This window comes from Chelonia mydas, chromosome 9 (genome assembly GCF_015237465.2).
Source record: "Chelonia mydas isolate rCheMyd1 chromosome 9, rCheMyd1.pri.v2, whole genome shotgun sequence".
NCBI lineage: Eukaryota > Metazoa > Chordata > Testudines > Cheloniidae > Chelonia > Chelonia mydas.
This window is the reverse complement of record NC_057855.1, coordinates 53,717,079-53,730,195: the sequence shown is the minus strand read 5'-3', so window position 1 is coordinate 53,730,195 and position 13,117 is coordinate 53,717,079. Positions and strand designations below refer to the sequence as shown.

General features: G+C 39.4%; 1 protein-coding gene across 1 annotated transcript in view; it reads right to left on the bottom strand.

Annotated features, from left to right (window-relative positions):
* UBXN7 (UBX domain protein 7) overlaps positions 1-13,117 on the bottom strand; it is a 50,488-nt gene that overhangs the window by 31,400 nt on the left and 5,971 nt on the right. Inside the window, exons 4-7 of the mRNA XM_037908188.1 lie at positions 10,162-10,274; positions 3,842-3,988; positions 3,385-3,475; positions 1,312-1,439 (exon numbers count right to left, since the gene is read on the bottom strand). Of these exons, the coding sequence (XP_037764116.1) occupies positions 1,312-1,439; positions 3,385-3,475; positions 3,842-3,988; positions 10,162-10,274 (479 nt within the window). The remainder of the gene's footprint in view (positions 1-1,311; positions 1,440-3,384; positions 3,476-3,841; positions 3,989-10,161; positions 10,275-13,117) is intronic.

The window sequence follows — 13,117 nt, the reverse complement described above, 5'->3', positions numbered from 1 at the left end:
GACCAGAGCTGCAGCTGGGCCAGCAGTCAGTGGCGGGTGGCCTGGGGAGGGTCTGCAGTTGGGCGCAGGGCTGCAGCCAGGGGGCAGAGAGGGTGGGTAGTGCCCCCTCCCATGAACATTCCTCTGCACCCCCTTAAGGGGCTGTGCCCCAGTGTGGGGACCACTCTTTTAATGTGATCTGTGCAGCTGCTGGATGAATCTCTCCCTCTCTCAGGGCACAGAAGTTGACCGTTCTAATCCCAAGTTTTCTTTAGTTGCCAACCTAGTCTTTCCAGATCACTCAGTAGTTTGGTTCTATCCTCTGCTTGCAACCCCTTCAATTTGTTTTTTGCAAATTTCATCCCGGCTTAGTTTATATTGAAGAATCACTCAAAAGACACAAACAAAACTACTGCACAAGTTACAGCAAGGTGCTTGGGTTTTAGTTTAGTTGCTCACAAAAAACTCTGGAAACTGTAAGAATCCTGGTCTGGGGTACAATTAGCAGGAAAAACAATTGTGTAAAGAATGACAGAAGCATCATCATTTTGAAAGAGGCAATTCTATTGAGATTAAATAATCTAAACTGGAAATTATGCATTCTACACTTTTCATGGATTAATTCCAGTACTGAAATTTGTATTAGCTTGCTGAAAGTCATTTTGCATGACATTAAAATCACAATGAGTATTTTTAAAAAGCTTCCTTTTAGGATTATTGTATTCTAGAAAACTGTACAAGTGAACCAGGTGGTGGGAGAACAAGCACTAGTGCCAAGTACCTGTACTTTCCTCTCACCTTTATTTTCAGTCCGTCCTTCCAAGACACCAACCCTACCACTTAGTTCTTATTTTATTTGGAGGTGTGGGGTTGAGAGGTTATGGATACCACAGATGGTTGAAAACCCAACTACAGAGAAGAACAAACATTTTCCCCACCCCCATACTATCAATCAAATAAACAACATTTAAATTATAGTGCACCCTTTCTAATATTTACACCTCAGAATTCATATCCACCAAACCTCTCATTTCTACCTAGCAATTTTAACAGCAAAGTGCTGTAGTGAAAGCTCACATTACTATGGCTATTACATTTGTAACAAATACTATAGATTATGTAGCATCAAATAAAACAAAACTGCTGATCAAAAAGGAGAGAAAGTACTTTCTCTGATGCATTATCTGCATGTTTTGTGTTTTTACTCACTTGCTAGTTCACACAAGTCTATTTGTATTTCCCATGCAGAGGGGTGAGAGGTTCTACTGGACCAGACCCAATGTGCTGAGTTTTCCTCTTTCCCTCCCCCTACCCACAAAGCCTTATACTTACAGAGCGGGAACATTTTTGGGGAGGGCTGGTAGAATGTCCATCCAGTTGCCCATGCTCACCCAGGAAACCAGTCACTTGGTCCAAGAAAGAAGTTACATCCAGTTGGTGCCACTCCACTAATTTCTGGCCTATGAAACACATAGGAACATTGGACTGCATTTCACTGAGGGGGACCCTCAAGAGATTTTTGCTTAGCCACGAGGAGCATAAAACAAATTTATCTTAAAGCACATAATGCTTATTAGTTTTTATAAAGGTCCAATTTTGGTCTGCAAAACTGATGAGGTGGTGAAGAGGCAAAGGTGGATTTATGGAGGACCCTACACCGTTTTATACTAAAGGTCAGCAGTTTCCTTTTCTCCAAGCTTTCACACCTTCTAAAGAGCCTCATTCCTGGCCCTACCAAGCTAGAGGTATAAGCCGGTCTCCATTTAAAGTGCTCATCACAACAGAAGTAATGGCTTCTTTCCTGTATGCAAGAATGTATGCATACCACACACAGTGAATGGAATGTTAAAATTCAAGTTTTGAGAAAATAAATTCACAGCTAAGATTTCTTCAATGTGCATAACTCAATCTTTTGCCTAGATGGATCTGACATCCCAATCTGCAAGCTCTCTTTCCATAAATGTAACTCACTACAATATACATTTATTTGTCTTCTACCTTAAAAAAAATGGGGAAGATTACAAGGCTGGAGAAGCAAACAAAACTAAGGCTTAACTCTATACAACAGAAGGTTAAATGGAAAAATCCTAATACAACTGCAAGGTCTTTCTTAAGCTTGCAATGAAAACGCCAGTGAAGGGAAGGGAGTAGATATCAGAACCTGGTTTTCCTATAGCCACATACTAAGTGACTAGTTCTAAACAGAATAGCAAGGTTTGGAATTCTCAAAGGGCTGTGGCCCACCGGGAATAAAAAGACTCCTAAGTAAACTGCAATTCAGTCCCTTTGGAAGGAGCACTAGAGAGAAGTTACTCTTATAACCTTAGTTATATGTATAACCTTCGTACATAAAAGTCAAGAGCATTATCTGAGCCCCAGTTTCGGTAATGCAGATTCTTTTATTGTTATCAAGCAGTAAGAAATCTCAGGTCAGCATTCATTACAGAAACCAATAATTCAGTATGAAGAAATTGAGGACCAGTAGTGGTTTGGAGGGAAGGGAAGAGAATCAGAAGATTCCTTGGGGACCTTAAAAAGCCCAAAAAACCAGTAGATTCATTTTGTCTAGCATTCCAAAAAAAAGGTCAAAGGCAAAAGCAAACAAACAAAATATTGCACTGATATTTGAAAATTAAGATGTGACTAAAATAATAATTTCTGAGCCTCCTGGTAGTGACTAACATGCTACTATGACATTAACTTGTGATTTGCAGTGTTGTTGTAGCAGTGTTGGTCCCAGTATATTAAAGAGACAAGGTGGGTGAGAGTATTTTTTATTGGACCAACTTCTGTTGGTGAAATTGGCAAGCTTTTGAGCAATACAGAGCTCTTCTTCAGGTCAGTTTGAAGACTAAGACCCTAAAAGTAAGTAACTGACTTCAGATTTGCATCACTCAAGCAGAGAGAAATGAAAATAGTAAACAAAGAGCACCACTAGTGAGTGAACAGATTTTTAAAATTATTTCACTTTTAACAGCCTAAGGTGTTTTTAATACCACAAGTAAAGAAATATTTGTTTATAACATGGTTTAAATTAGCCCTTTAAAGGGCATTTCAAAGCCAGTTCATGATTTGGCCATGAAGTGTTATCAATTTTGTTTTCCAAATGGATAGATAAAGTTAGCAACCTAAACTGAAATCAAGTGTCACTACGCAAAATTTGTGCAGAACTTGAATTTTTATTCATTTAGTTCTTTTGTTAGATTTTTAGTCCACATAATCTCTAACGGCTTCAGTACCTCTCAAAGAATGCTGCTGTTTGTGTACAGACCTTTAGAATGTTACAAAGTAATTTACATGTTTTAACCCATATTAACTAGCACTGCCAAAAACAAGCAGAACTAAATATTCCAGATTACAATCAGCAGTCTGTCTGAAGATCATATATATTGTCCTTTCTCTTACCTGTCCTCGGGTCCAGAATGGAGACATAAGGGAAATCTGCCAGTTTATAAAACTGTATGTATCTCTGTCCTTCCTCACTGTCATGGTACACCTACAGACCACCACATTTGAAAAAAGTTAATGCCTCAAAACTGAACAAAATGTGTCTTTATTTTACCATATACTCTACAGTTTGTAAGTACACAATTCCCATTAACTCTTCCAAACATTAGTTTGTGGATTTTATTAGCGTAGAAAGGTCATAGACCCAAAAAGGCTAGTTTTGAACACATGGCTTTTAAAACTGTTTTAATATACACTCATTTCGGTAATCTGAGATTAAATCCACAGTTCCATCTTTCTTGGCAGTTCTTAGAGAGCACTGGGTTTTGTTTTGTTTATAAATTACAAGAGGCTTGTTTTTGTTGTCTCACTCCCATCAATTCCTTTCTTCAACGTATCTCTATTAGCCTCTCACCTGCCAAAAAATGAAATGCTCCCGGATAATGTTCTTCACAGCCTCGTTGCTCCAGACGTCACGGTTAAGACACTGGCATGCAAAGTCCTGCACATTCTGGATGTTAATCATGAGCCATTTATTCTGCATCTGACCACACTCTTTGGCCTTCAAGCAGACAGAAATAATACATTATTTAAAAACAAAAGGCTAGACAGAACAATGTCAGCAACGATGGGTTGATATGTGCACCAGGCTTCACCAAAACCCCTTTAGAGTAGGGAGGATGATCAGGACTAGCAAAAGTCATCCTCAAACACCTGACAAACAAAGGGCAGGGCTAGAAGACCTGCTTAACTGCAGTTCAAGTTGGCTAAATGTATTAAAAAATAAAATAAAATAAAAAAATCACACTTTGGTTAACAGATCAACAAGCCAAGCCCAGAAGGATAGGGAAAGGAAGCAACTTGAGAAGCAAAAGACTGAAATGGAAAAAAATCTGAATTAACCATTTGTTCAGAGAAAACAGAGTGAAGTGAGTCACATCTGATAGCAGAGGAAAGACCTGGTTACTCAAAAGGAAAGCCTGTGGACCCTTTTTCTGTGTAAATAGGCTAAAGCTACTGACTGGGGACTTGTATTTATACAACAGCCCCCTTTTTCCACTCTTCATTTTTTCTAGATTTTATGTTGTTAAACTTAATTTTGGTGTGACTGCCAAATCAGGAGTCATTTTCTGATGCTCATTCAGACTGCAAGTGGAGGGAGGGTGAGGGGGGGAAAAGAGATGGGAGGGTTTGAAGTCGCAGGAAGAGATCTTACTGGTTTGAGTCACAAAGCTGGCATTGTCTGATTGGTTGGTTGCAAGTTAATGGTAGGAGTTTGATCAAGAATGTAATTCTGATCGCTGAATTGTCAAACCTGTTGAAAAAAAGAGGGCTTTATCAAAAGCAGGAATGCTCATATCTCCAGGATAGATTGGAAATAGTGATGAACTTTCCTTAAAAAAAAAATAAAAAAATAAAAAAAAAAAATAAAGATTTACTTACATGAGTTTGGCACTAACTGCATTACTCACAAGGGGGGAAAAGAGCAAATTCAAAGGTTTAGGGTATTTCACCAGATTTTACTGTTTTCTTCAGAACCTAAGCTTTAACTTTTAGAATGAAGTTTCTTGTCTTGTCTACCCACTCATGTCAATGAATTGTAAATTTAAAACCTCAGTATTACCATTCAATGCTAATACTTCATTTAACTGGTAATTCAGTAGGGCCTGTATATGTTAAGGAAAGCTGGTTCAAGTTTACTTACTGTACACAGGACCTCACATTAAACACCTAGGTAATAAAGATTTCTGCCTGGCCAGATGACAGACCAATTGTGGCCTGATTTTCCATTCACTTGAAAAGGACATCATTCAGAAATTAGGTGCACGTAGGATATGCCAGTACTCTTGCATATTCACATAATGAGCACTTCAGTACTTATCTTTAAAGTGCTTCTCATTCATTAGTTAATCCTCACAACACTCCTTGGGCACCTATTTAACAGAAGGCGAATCTAAGTAAGTGGCCTGATTTTTCAATATGCTCACCAGCTCCAAAGGAGACAAGCCTTTTATTTAAGTACCGAAATACAGATTTGGTGTCTATTTTTGGAATTATGACTTGCCCAAGGCTCAGGGGAAAATCCATATCAGAATGTATATTTAGACCCAAGAGTCCTAGTCCCAGTCCTGTGCTCTGACACCCAACTCTGCTGGATTACAGGGACACTGACTAAGAAGTCTATTCTGTCTGCACAGTTTCTCGCCTACTCGTTACATATAGCTAAATTACTATTAAAAAAAGACTCAAAGTGTGAAAAAGTCTAATTTTTCTACTTTTGTGTGTATTTGCCAGCGTTTTGTATAATCAGTTTCACTCCCCTCCCACCCAAATATAGTCACTTTCCCCTTTAAAGTTTGTGAACAAGAAAAACCCATACTATGTATTTACAAAAATAAGTCTACAGAGATTGATTGGGAGGGCGGGGGGTTGGAGGGGCAGGGGAGAGAAAAGGGAGGGAGACGGGGAGTGCTTCAGGGCAGGTGTAATGCCAGAATTACTTAAACTCATTTTTAAAACTGATCAGATTTCATACTGTGTCCTTTCAAGTAGTAGACTCTTGCAATTACCTTTATTTATAATAAAAAATTGAGTTTACAGCATTAGACAAGCACTGGACTCCCAGAAATGACTTGCAGTACCTGAATTTTCTACAAAACTTGGACCTAGTTCAATAGCAGTCACTATTTACTTTAATAATGTGATGAATATTTCTGAATGACTCCTTTTTTATTATTGAACTAACTAGAACTAGTATCAAGTTTATTTATTTATTGGAACCCTATTGTGCCAAGTGCTATACAAATACAGACTGTCTGTTTCAAAGAGTTCGCAGTTTAGACACAAAAGGGAAAGGAAAGAGGCACAGACTTGTCCAAGGTCACAACAGGTCAGTGGTAGAGCCAGAAATAGAATCCCCAGTCCCCTGATCCCTGTCTGGTGCCCCATCTACTGGACCATACTGCCTGTCCAATGTATGAGAGAATGTGACCAAGAAGAAAAGTTGCACATTTAAAAAGACAGCATCTTCTCAGAGTTCTCTTGTTTGTATGTGGCAGAGTGAAACAGGAGGAGTCTGAACTGGTTGATCCAAACAGCTGGTCATATTTGGTGTTCCATTTATACCAAACAGCTCTATAGCTCTGTATTTGTTGTTGTTAGAAACAGAAATTCATAAATATTTTACTAATTAAGTTACACAAATACAAATTCACTGACTCATGGGATTGAACAAGATTAAAGGACATCAGAACCTTTATTATATGTGAGGATAAACAAACCCAAACTTGACTTAGAGCAAGACTGATAGTTGGGAAGACATCTTTTTAACCTGAAAAACTAACAGTATTTGATATGGACACAAAGACAACATTGAGCTCTACAACATAATTTTTATTAGGCTTTTCAAAGAAGCGGCACACTTTTAAGGTTCAAAATAAACGTTTACTCATTAAAAGTTCAGAACCAGGTGCCACATGGCTAGTTGCTTACACACATCTAAGAATGCACTGAATCCTGACAACCAGATTCCTAGCTATGCCAGCTTCATGTGTATCATGAGCAGATACTGCTAATTACACCTACAATGCTTGTGGGCGTAGTAACATACAAAAGGCTTGTGACATACAAAAGCGTTCTTTTGGGAGTAGGATGAAACCAAGTGTTCACTTATGATCCTCTCAAGAGCTATTCAGCAAGAACTCAACGCTCCTTTTAACCATGACTAAGCCTTCCTCTTATTAGTCCCAACCCCTTGATCTGTCCCTGAATCGCCTCCCACTCTTCATGCATATTTCCCTTGCCTTCAAGTACTCTACAGTAACTCCTATCATGAAGTGCCTCATTTCACCTCTCCTCTATTTCATTACCCTAATTGGATCCATGTACAAAGACAATATTTAGTGTCGCAGTGGTTTAGTGCATGGGCTCAACTCCATTTTAATTGTTTGTTCCATGCAGAAGTCTACATTAAGGAAAAAGATTAGTTGCAAGGATGAATATGGTAGAGTCAGGAAATGCCAATGAGAATGTATGAATAATCTCAAATTCTGCCTCCTTGTGCATAAGGCATGCAATTACAGACTATTACTTGCTCACATACTATTTCTCAAACACAACACACACTTTCTACAGTTTCAGAGACACTTCACTGCTTAAACATGCAATCTTAATGCTTTCAACACAGGCTTGTGGTGTGTGTGGGATTTCCTAGTTATTTAAAAAGAAAGGTGGGGGTGGTTTCAAGCTGTTTAAGACTGTAACATATTGTTGTTAGTAGTATGTTCTGAGCCATGGACCTCTTGAGATCTGCAAGAATGAATCCCCCGTCCTGTTTACTGAGGAGCCCTTTTCCACAAACGTGAGGAGTTGCAGAGAGCCCTCACCTGCAAACCTTTAGGTGTTCGTGTACAGCAGCTCCCGCTATTACTTTAAAAGGTCTGCAACAATGGTTCTCAACCTTTCTAGACTACTGTACCCCTTTTCAGGAGTCTGATTTGTCTTGCATACCTCAAGTTTCACCTCACTTAAAAACAACTTCCTTATAAAAGCAGAGAAAAATACAAAAAAGTGTCACAGCACACTATTACTGAAAAATTGTTTACCATCTCATTTTTATATAATTATAAAATAAACCTACTGGAATATACATATTATACTTACATTTCAGTGTATAGTATACAGAGCAGTATAAACAAGTCATTGTATGAAATTTTCGTTTGCACTGACTTCACTAGTGCTTTTTATGTAGGCTGTAGTAAAACTAAGCAGAAATCTAGATGAGTTGATGTACCCCCTGGAAGACCTCTGCGTATCCCCAGAAGTATGCATACCACTGGTTGAGCACCATTGGCCTACAGGACTAAATCAGGTCTCTTACAGAATCCTTGCCTCAACCTATGTACACCCTCACAATACAGCCAAGTAAACCACATGCAGATAGCAATAAACCCTACGTAAAGTGTACTGATCACATGAAAAATGGGTCATAACTTGATCAAAGACACATCAATACTCACTGGAACATTCAAAGGCATTTTTTCTCAACAAAAGCTACTTTCAATGCCAAAATTGAATTTTCTATCCATAACAGTTTAAACCAGAGGTGGGGGAATGGCTGGTGCAAAAAGTTGCAATTTTTTAAATTGTATTTTTTTTTAAAATAGTCGGAAAAGCTTTTTTTCCCTCCCTCTCTCTATATGTATTTAAAAAATGAGAACTGGTCATGACAGAAAACCTCAAAAAACATTAAGAAGTGCGTAAGTTAACTTAAGTTGCAGATGAAAACTGGAAAATTTCAGCCCAAAGAGATGAGCTACAAAAATCTGAATGATTGAAAATAAGGGATTGAATAGAAATGCCCACATAACCTTAACTAGAGTGGATACTGCCACTCCTGCTATCTTTTGTGTAAATGTCACACTAAGCTATGGCCCCACCCCTGAGGAATTTAGCATCTAATACAAGAACAAATGATCTAAATATTTATTTAAATAATACCAAGATCTGAGGGCGTAAGCAGTACGAAACATTTGTTCTTAGATATTTCTGGAGGCAAAAACTTTAGCTTATGACCATTAGAACTGTCACATTAGGTTTACTCAATTTCATAAATGTATCATGTAGTCAGGTACATGGAGGGGGGGTTAGCTAGTTTTGCCCGAGTTGTAGTTAGCTAGAAGTGAGTTTTGAGGAAGGTCTAGAAAACTGTGTGGTTATCAGGTATACAAAAGGAAGGAGGCTGTTCCAGGCTTAGGAGTAACATAAAAGAGCAAAGATGACAAAGAACATGGAAGCGAGGATAGTGGTTAACTGATGGACAGGAGAGTGATTTGGGGATGGGGGAAAAAATAAATTCCTCTAGGATCCCTAGTCATGGATCAGCTGTACAAACAGAACAAAAGAGATGGTGCCTGCCCCAATAAGCTTACCATCTAGTCTTTCCCACATTACAATTGAGTTGTTGGGACATCAGGGTGAGATGCCAGATGCAGTCACACTTGTAAAACTGAACAAAGAGGCAGAGGTCACAAGTGAGTGGAGGTGTAGACTTGGAAGCAGTTAGATACCTGTCCTTGTGCTACCTCATCCCCTCTCAAGGGTTCAGTGCATCCAGGGAGAAGAGAAGAGCACTGAGGAACACTGGTGATGAAATATTGATCTGTGAGACAGGAGAACCAGGCAATTACAATGCTCTGGAATTCCTCAGAGAGGGAAGAGCGAGGACAATATTGATGATGATGATACTTGATCTGTGGAATACTATTTCCGTCACCACCACGCTTCTGCGCAGAAAGATCATGATTCTGCACAGACATCCGGTACCCAGAGCACCTATAAAGAAAACCTTTAGCCACAGCATCTTTCCTGAATTTAAACAACTAGGATTCTTCCATCTTGCTCAGCTTCACTCATGCACTGAAATCTTTCACCAGTAGCATCTGCGCAACTTCACATTTAAAAAAAAGAAAAGAGTGTGGGCCAGGGAAGAGAACAGTGGATAACAAGCCCACCCTTTTTAGAAATCAGTTACTACTTGCTAAGATCAGTCCTATACAACTCATAAAATTACTACCACATGCAAGTGCTAGCTGCCAATATTTAGAAGCAGACTGTTTTCTTGTAATTTATTGTATGATCATGTTATAAATCAATTTGGACATGCATGCTGATGTAGGGCTTACAAGCTATGCCCAATTAATACATAGGTAGTCTTACTGAAAGACAGAAACCTACCGTTTCAAAGCTGCCTTTGTGCATCAGATCGATGGGAGGCCTGAAGAGGTCTGCAAGGGTAGTGAGTTTCTTATCTATTGCACCTCCATTCCGCAGCTCCTGCTCCTGCCGAACTATACAGCCCCGGGAGGAACAGGAGTTGAATTAGACAAAATACTCAAAACAGTGCATTACAGTGCCTTCATCCCCATTCCCTGCATACAAATTCACCTGGTTGAAATCATTTTAAAAGGTTACGAAGTCCACAGGCCAAGTTTTTTTTGAAGACAGGATCCTAAAGTGAGGATTCTAAATACATAACAAGGCAACTAAGTGCTCTGATTTTCTGAAGTGCTGAACACTCAACTCTCATTGATTTAAATATATTTTGATTTGTAAAATGTACACATTAGTGGGATCTGCTTGTGAAAAATCAGGCAACTTATTCCGGTTCCCAGATATGGATTTAGTAGTCTAACTTTAGGCTCCTGTTTTTCAAATATTGACCTACATCCAAAAATATTTCTGGTTTGATCTTTCACCGGTTCCCTCACCTTCACAGACATCAAATGACCCCTTAGACAGAATCAGATATTTCTTCACATAAATAGAATATTCTTTGAAACTCACATTTATCGTAGAGCCAAGCTCTACGATACAACTGCATTTGCTCCAACTACTCAGACAGAGACAAACACCTACAAGATCTCTATCAAGCATTCTTACAACTACAATACCCACCTGCTGAAGTGAAGAAACAGATTGACAGAGCCAGAAGAGTACCCAGAAGTTACCTACTACAGGACAGGCCCAACAAAGAAAATAACAGAACGACACTAGCCGTCACCTTCAGACCCCAACTAAAACCTCTCCAATGCATCATCAAGGATCTATAACCTATCCTGAAGGACGACCCATCACTCTCACAGATCTTGGGAGACAGGCCAGTCCTTGCTTACAGACAGCCCCCCAGCCTGAAGCAAATACTCACCAGCAACCACTCACCACACAACAGAACAACTAACCCAGGAACCTATCCTTGCAACAAAGCCCGTTGCCAACTGTGTCCACATATCTATTCAGGGGGACACCATCATAGGGCCTAATCACATCAGCCACCCTATCAGAGGCTCGTTCACCTGCACATCTACCAATGTGATATATGCCATCATGTGCCAGTAATGCCCCTCTGCCATGTACATTGGCCAAACTGGACAGTCTCTACGTAAAAGAATAAATGGACACAAATCAAATGTCAAGAATTATAACATTCAAAAACCAGTCGGAGAACACTTCAATCTCTCTGGTCACTCGACTACAGACCTAAAAGTGGCAATTCTTCAACAAAAAAACTTCAAAAACAGACTCCAACAAGAGACTGCTGAATTGGAATTAATTTGCAAACAGGATACAATTAACTTAGGCTTGAATAAAGACTGGGAGTGGATGGGTCAATTACACAAAGTAAAACTATTTCCTCATGTTTATTCCTCCCCTGCCCCTGCTGTTCCTCAGACGTTCTTGTCAACTGCTGGAAATGGCCCACCTTGATTATCACTACAAAAGGTTTCTTCCCCCCCCCCCCCCCCCCCCCCCCCCCCCCCCCCCCCCCCCGCCTTCCTGCTGGTAATAGCTCACCTTACCTGATCACTCTCATTACAGTGTGTATGGTAACACCCATTGTTTCATGTTCTCTGTGTATATAAATCTCCCCACTGTATTTTCCACTGAATGCATCCGATGAAGTGAGCTGTAGCTCATGAAAGCTTATGCTCAAATAAATTTGTTAGTCTCTAAGGTGCCACAAGTCCTCCTTTTCTTTTTGCGGATACAGACTAACACGGCTGCTACTCTGAAACCTGACATTTAACATTAAATCCTTTCACTGACAGACTTAGTTACTGCAACCTCTTATAGGTCAGAGGTTCTCAAACTCTTTCTATAGTCTACACCACACTTTGAAAAACAGTGTCCTGTGGATACCACCTCTCCCATTCATGACCATGGAGGCCACCTTGCATGCCCATCTGTGATCACATGAAATCTCTGGGGGAATTACAGCAATTGCTTACCTAAAAAAGCAAATTCACAAAGTATTTTATGCAGTTTAGCAGCTGGAAATGGGGAGCCAGGGCAATGTGGTCAGCCAACTCTCCACTAGACATAAGCAAGTGGACAGTGGACCAGAGTATAGAAGCCTCCTGTACCTGTAAATATCACTATTTTGCCACCTCTGGAAACATGTCTGCAAACATTAAAGGCCAGATTAGTGTCAGACTTTAACTATTATGTTTCCAGCTTTCATTTAGGTGAAAAAAGCTTTTGGTGTATTCATGTATTTTTATTGAATTTTATTAAGTTAGAGGAGAGAGAATGTGTAACTGGATCATATATCCTTCTTCAAGAGCTACTGTTGACATGGTGGAATGCTTCCAGATTCTCAGACATTTAGTATAGGGATATGAAAGAATTAAACATTGCCTGCAATATTAATCACTTCTAGTAACACACACCATAGTAACAGACAAAAGGTTGCGTTCCACCTAGCTGACCCATGTTGGTGATCATGGAGCTGTAGAGTCCACTTTTTATGCACCAGCATGGGCCATTCCACTTTGGATTATTGTAAGGATGTGTCAAAAAACATTTTGGAACATCTTCCTTTGTGGAAACAGAGTAATTAGAGTAATGGAACCCTAAATTCCACTGTATTGTTTAATCTATCACTTCCCAGTACATTACTAAACTTTAACATAGACTCCTCAGTTTATATATCTTTTGTTCAAATAATATGAAGCACACTGTCTGAGACTATGCGTTGGAGTCAAAAAATGTGTAGGGTATAGGTTATTAACAGAGAAGCCAATGACACTACCTTTAAATACATTATTACTAAAGAGTCTGACTGGGACCCTTTGAAAAATGCCAATAGAAGATTGTCAGCTTTTTGCTCAGTGTTTGTACAGTGCCTTGCACA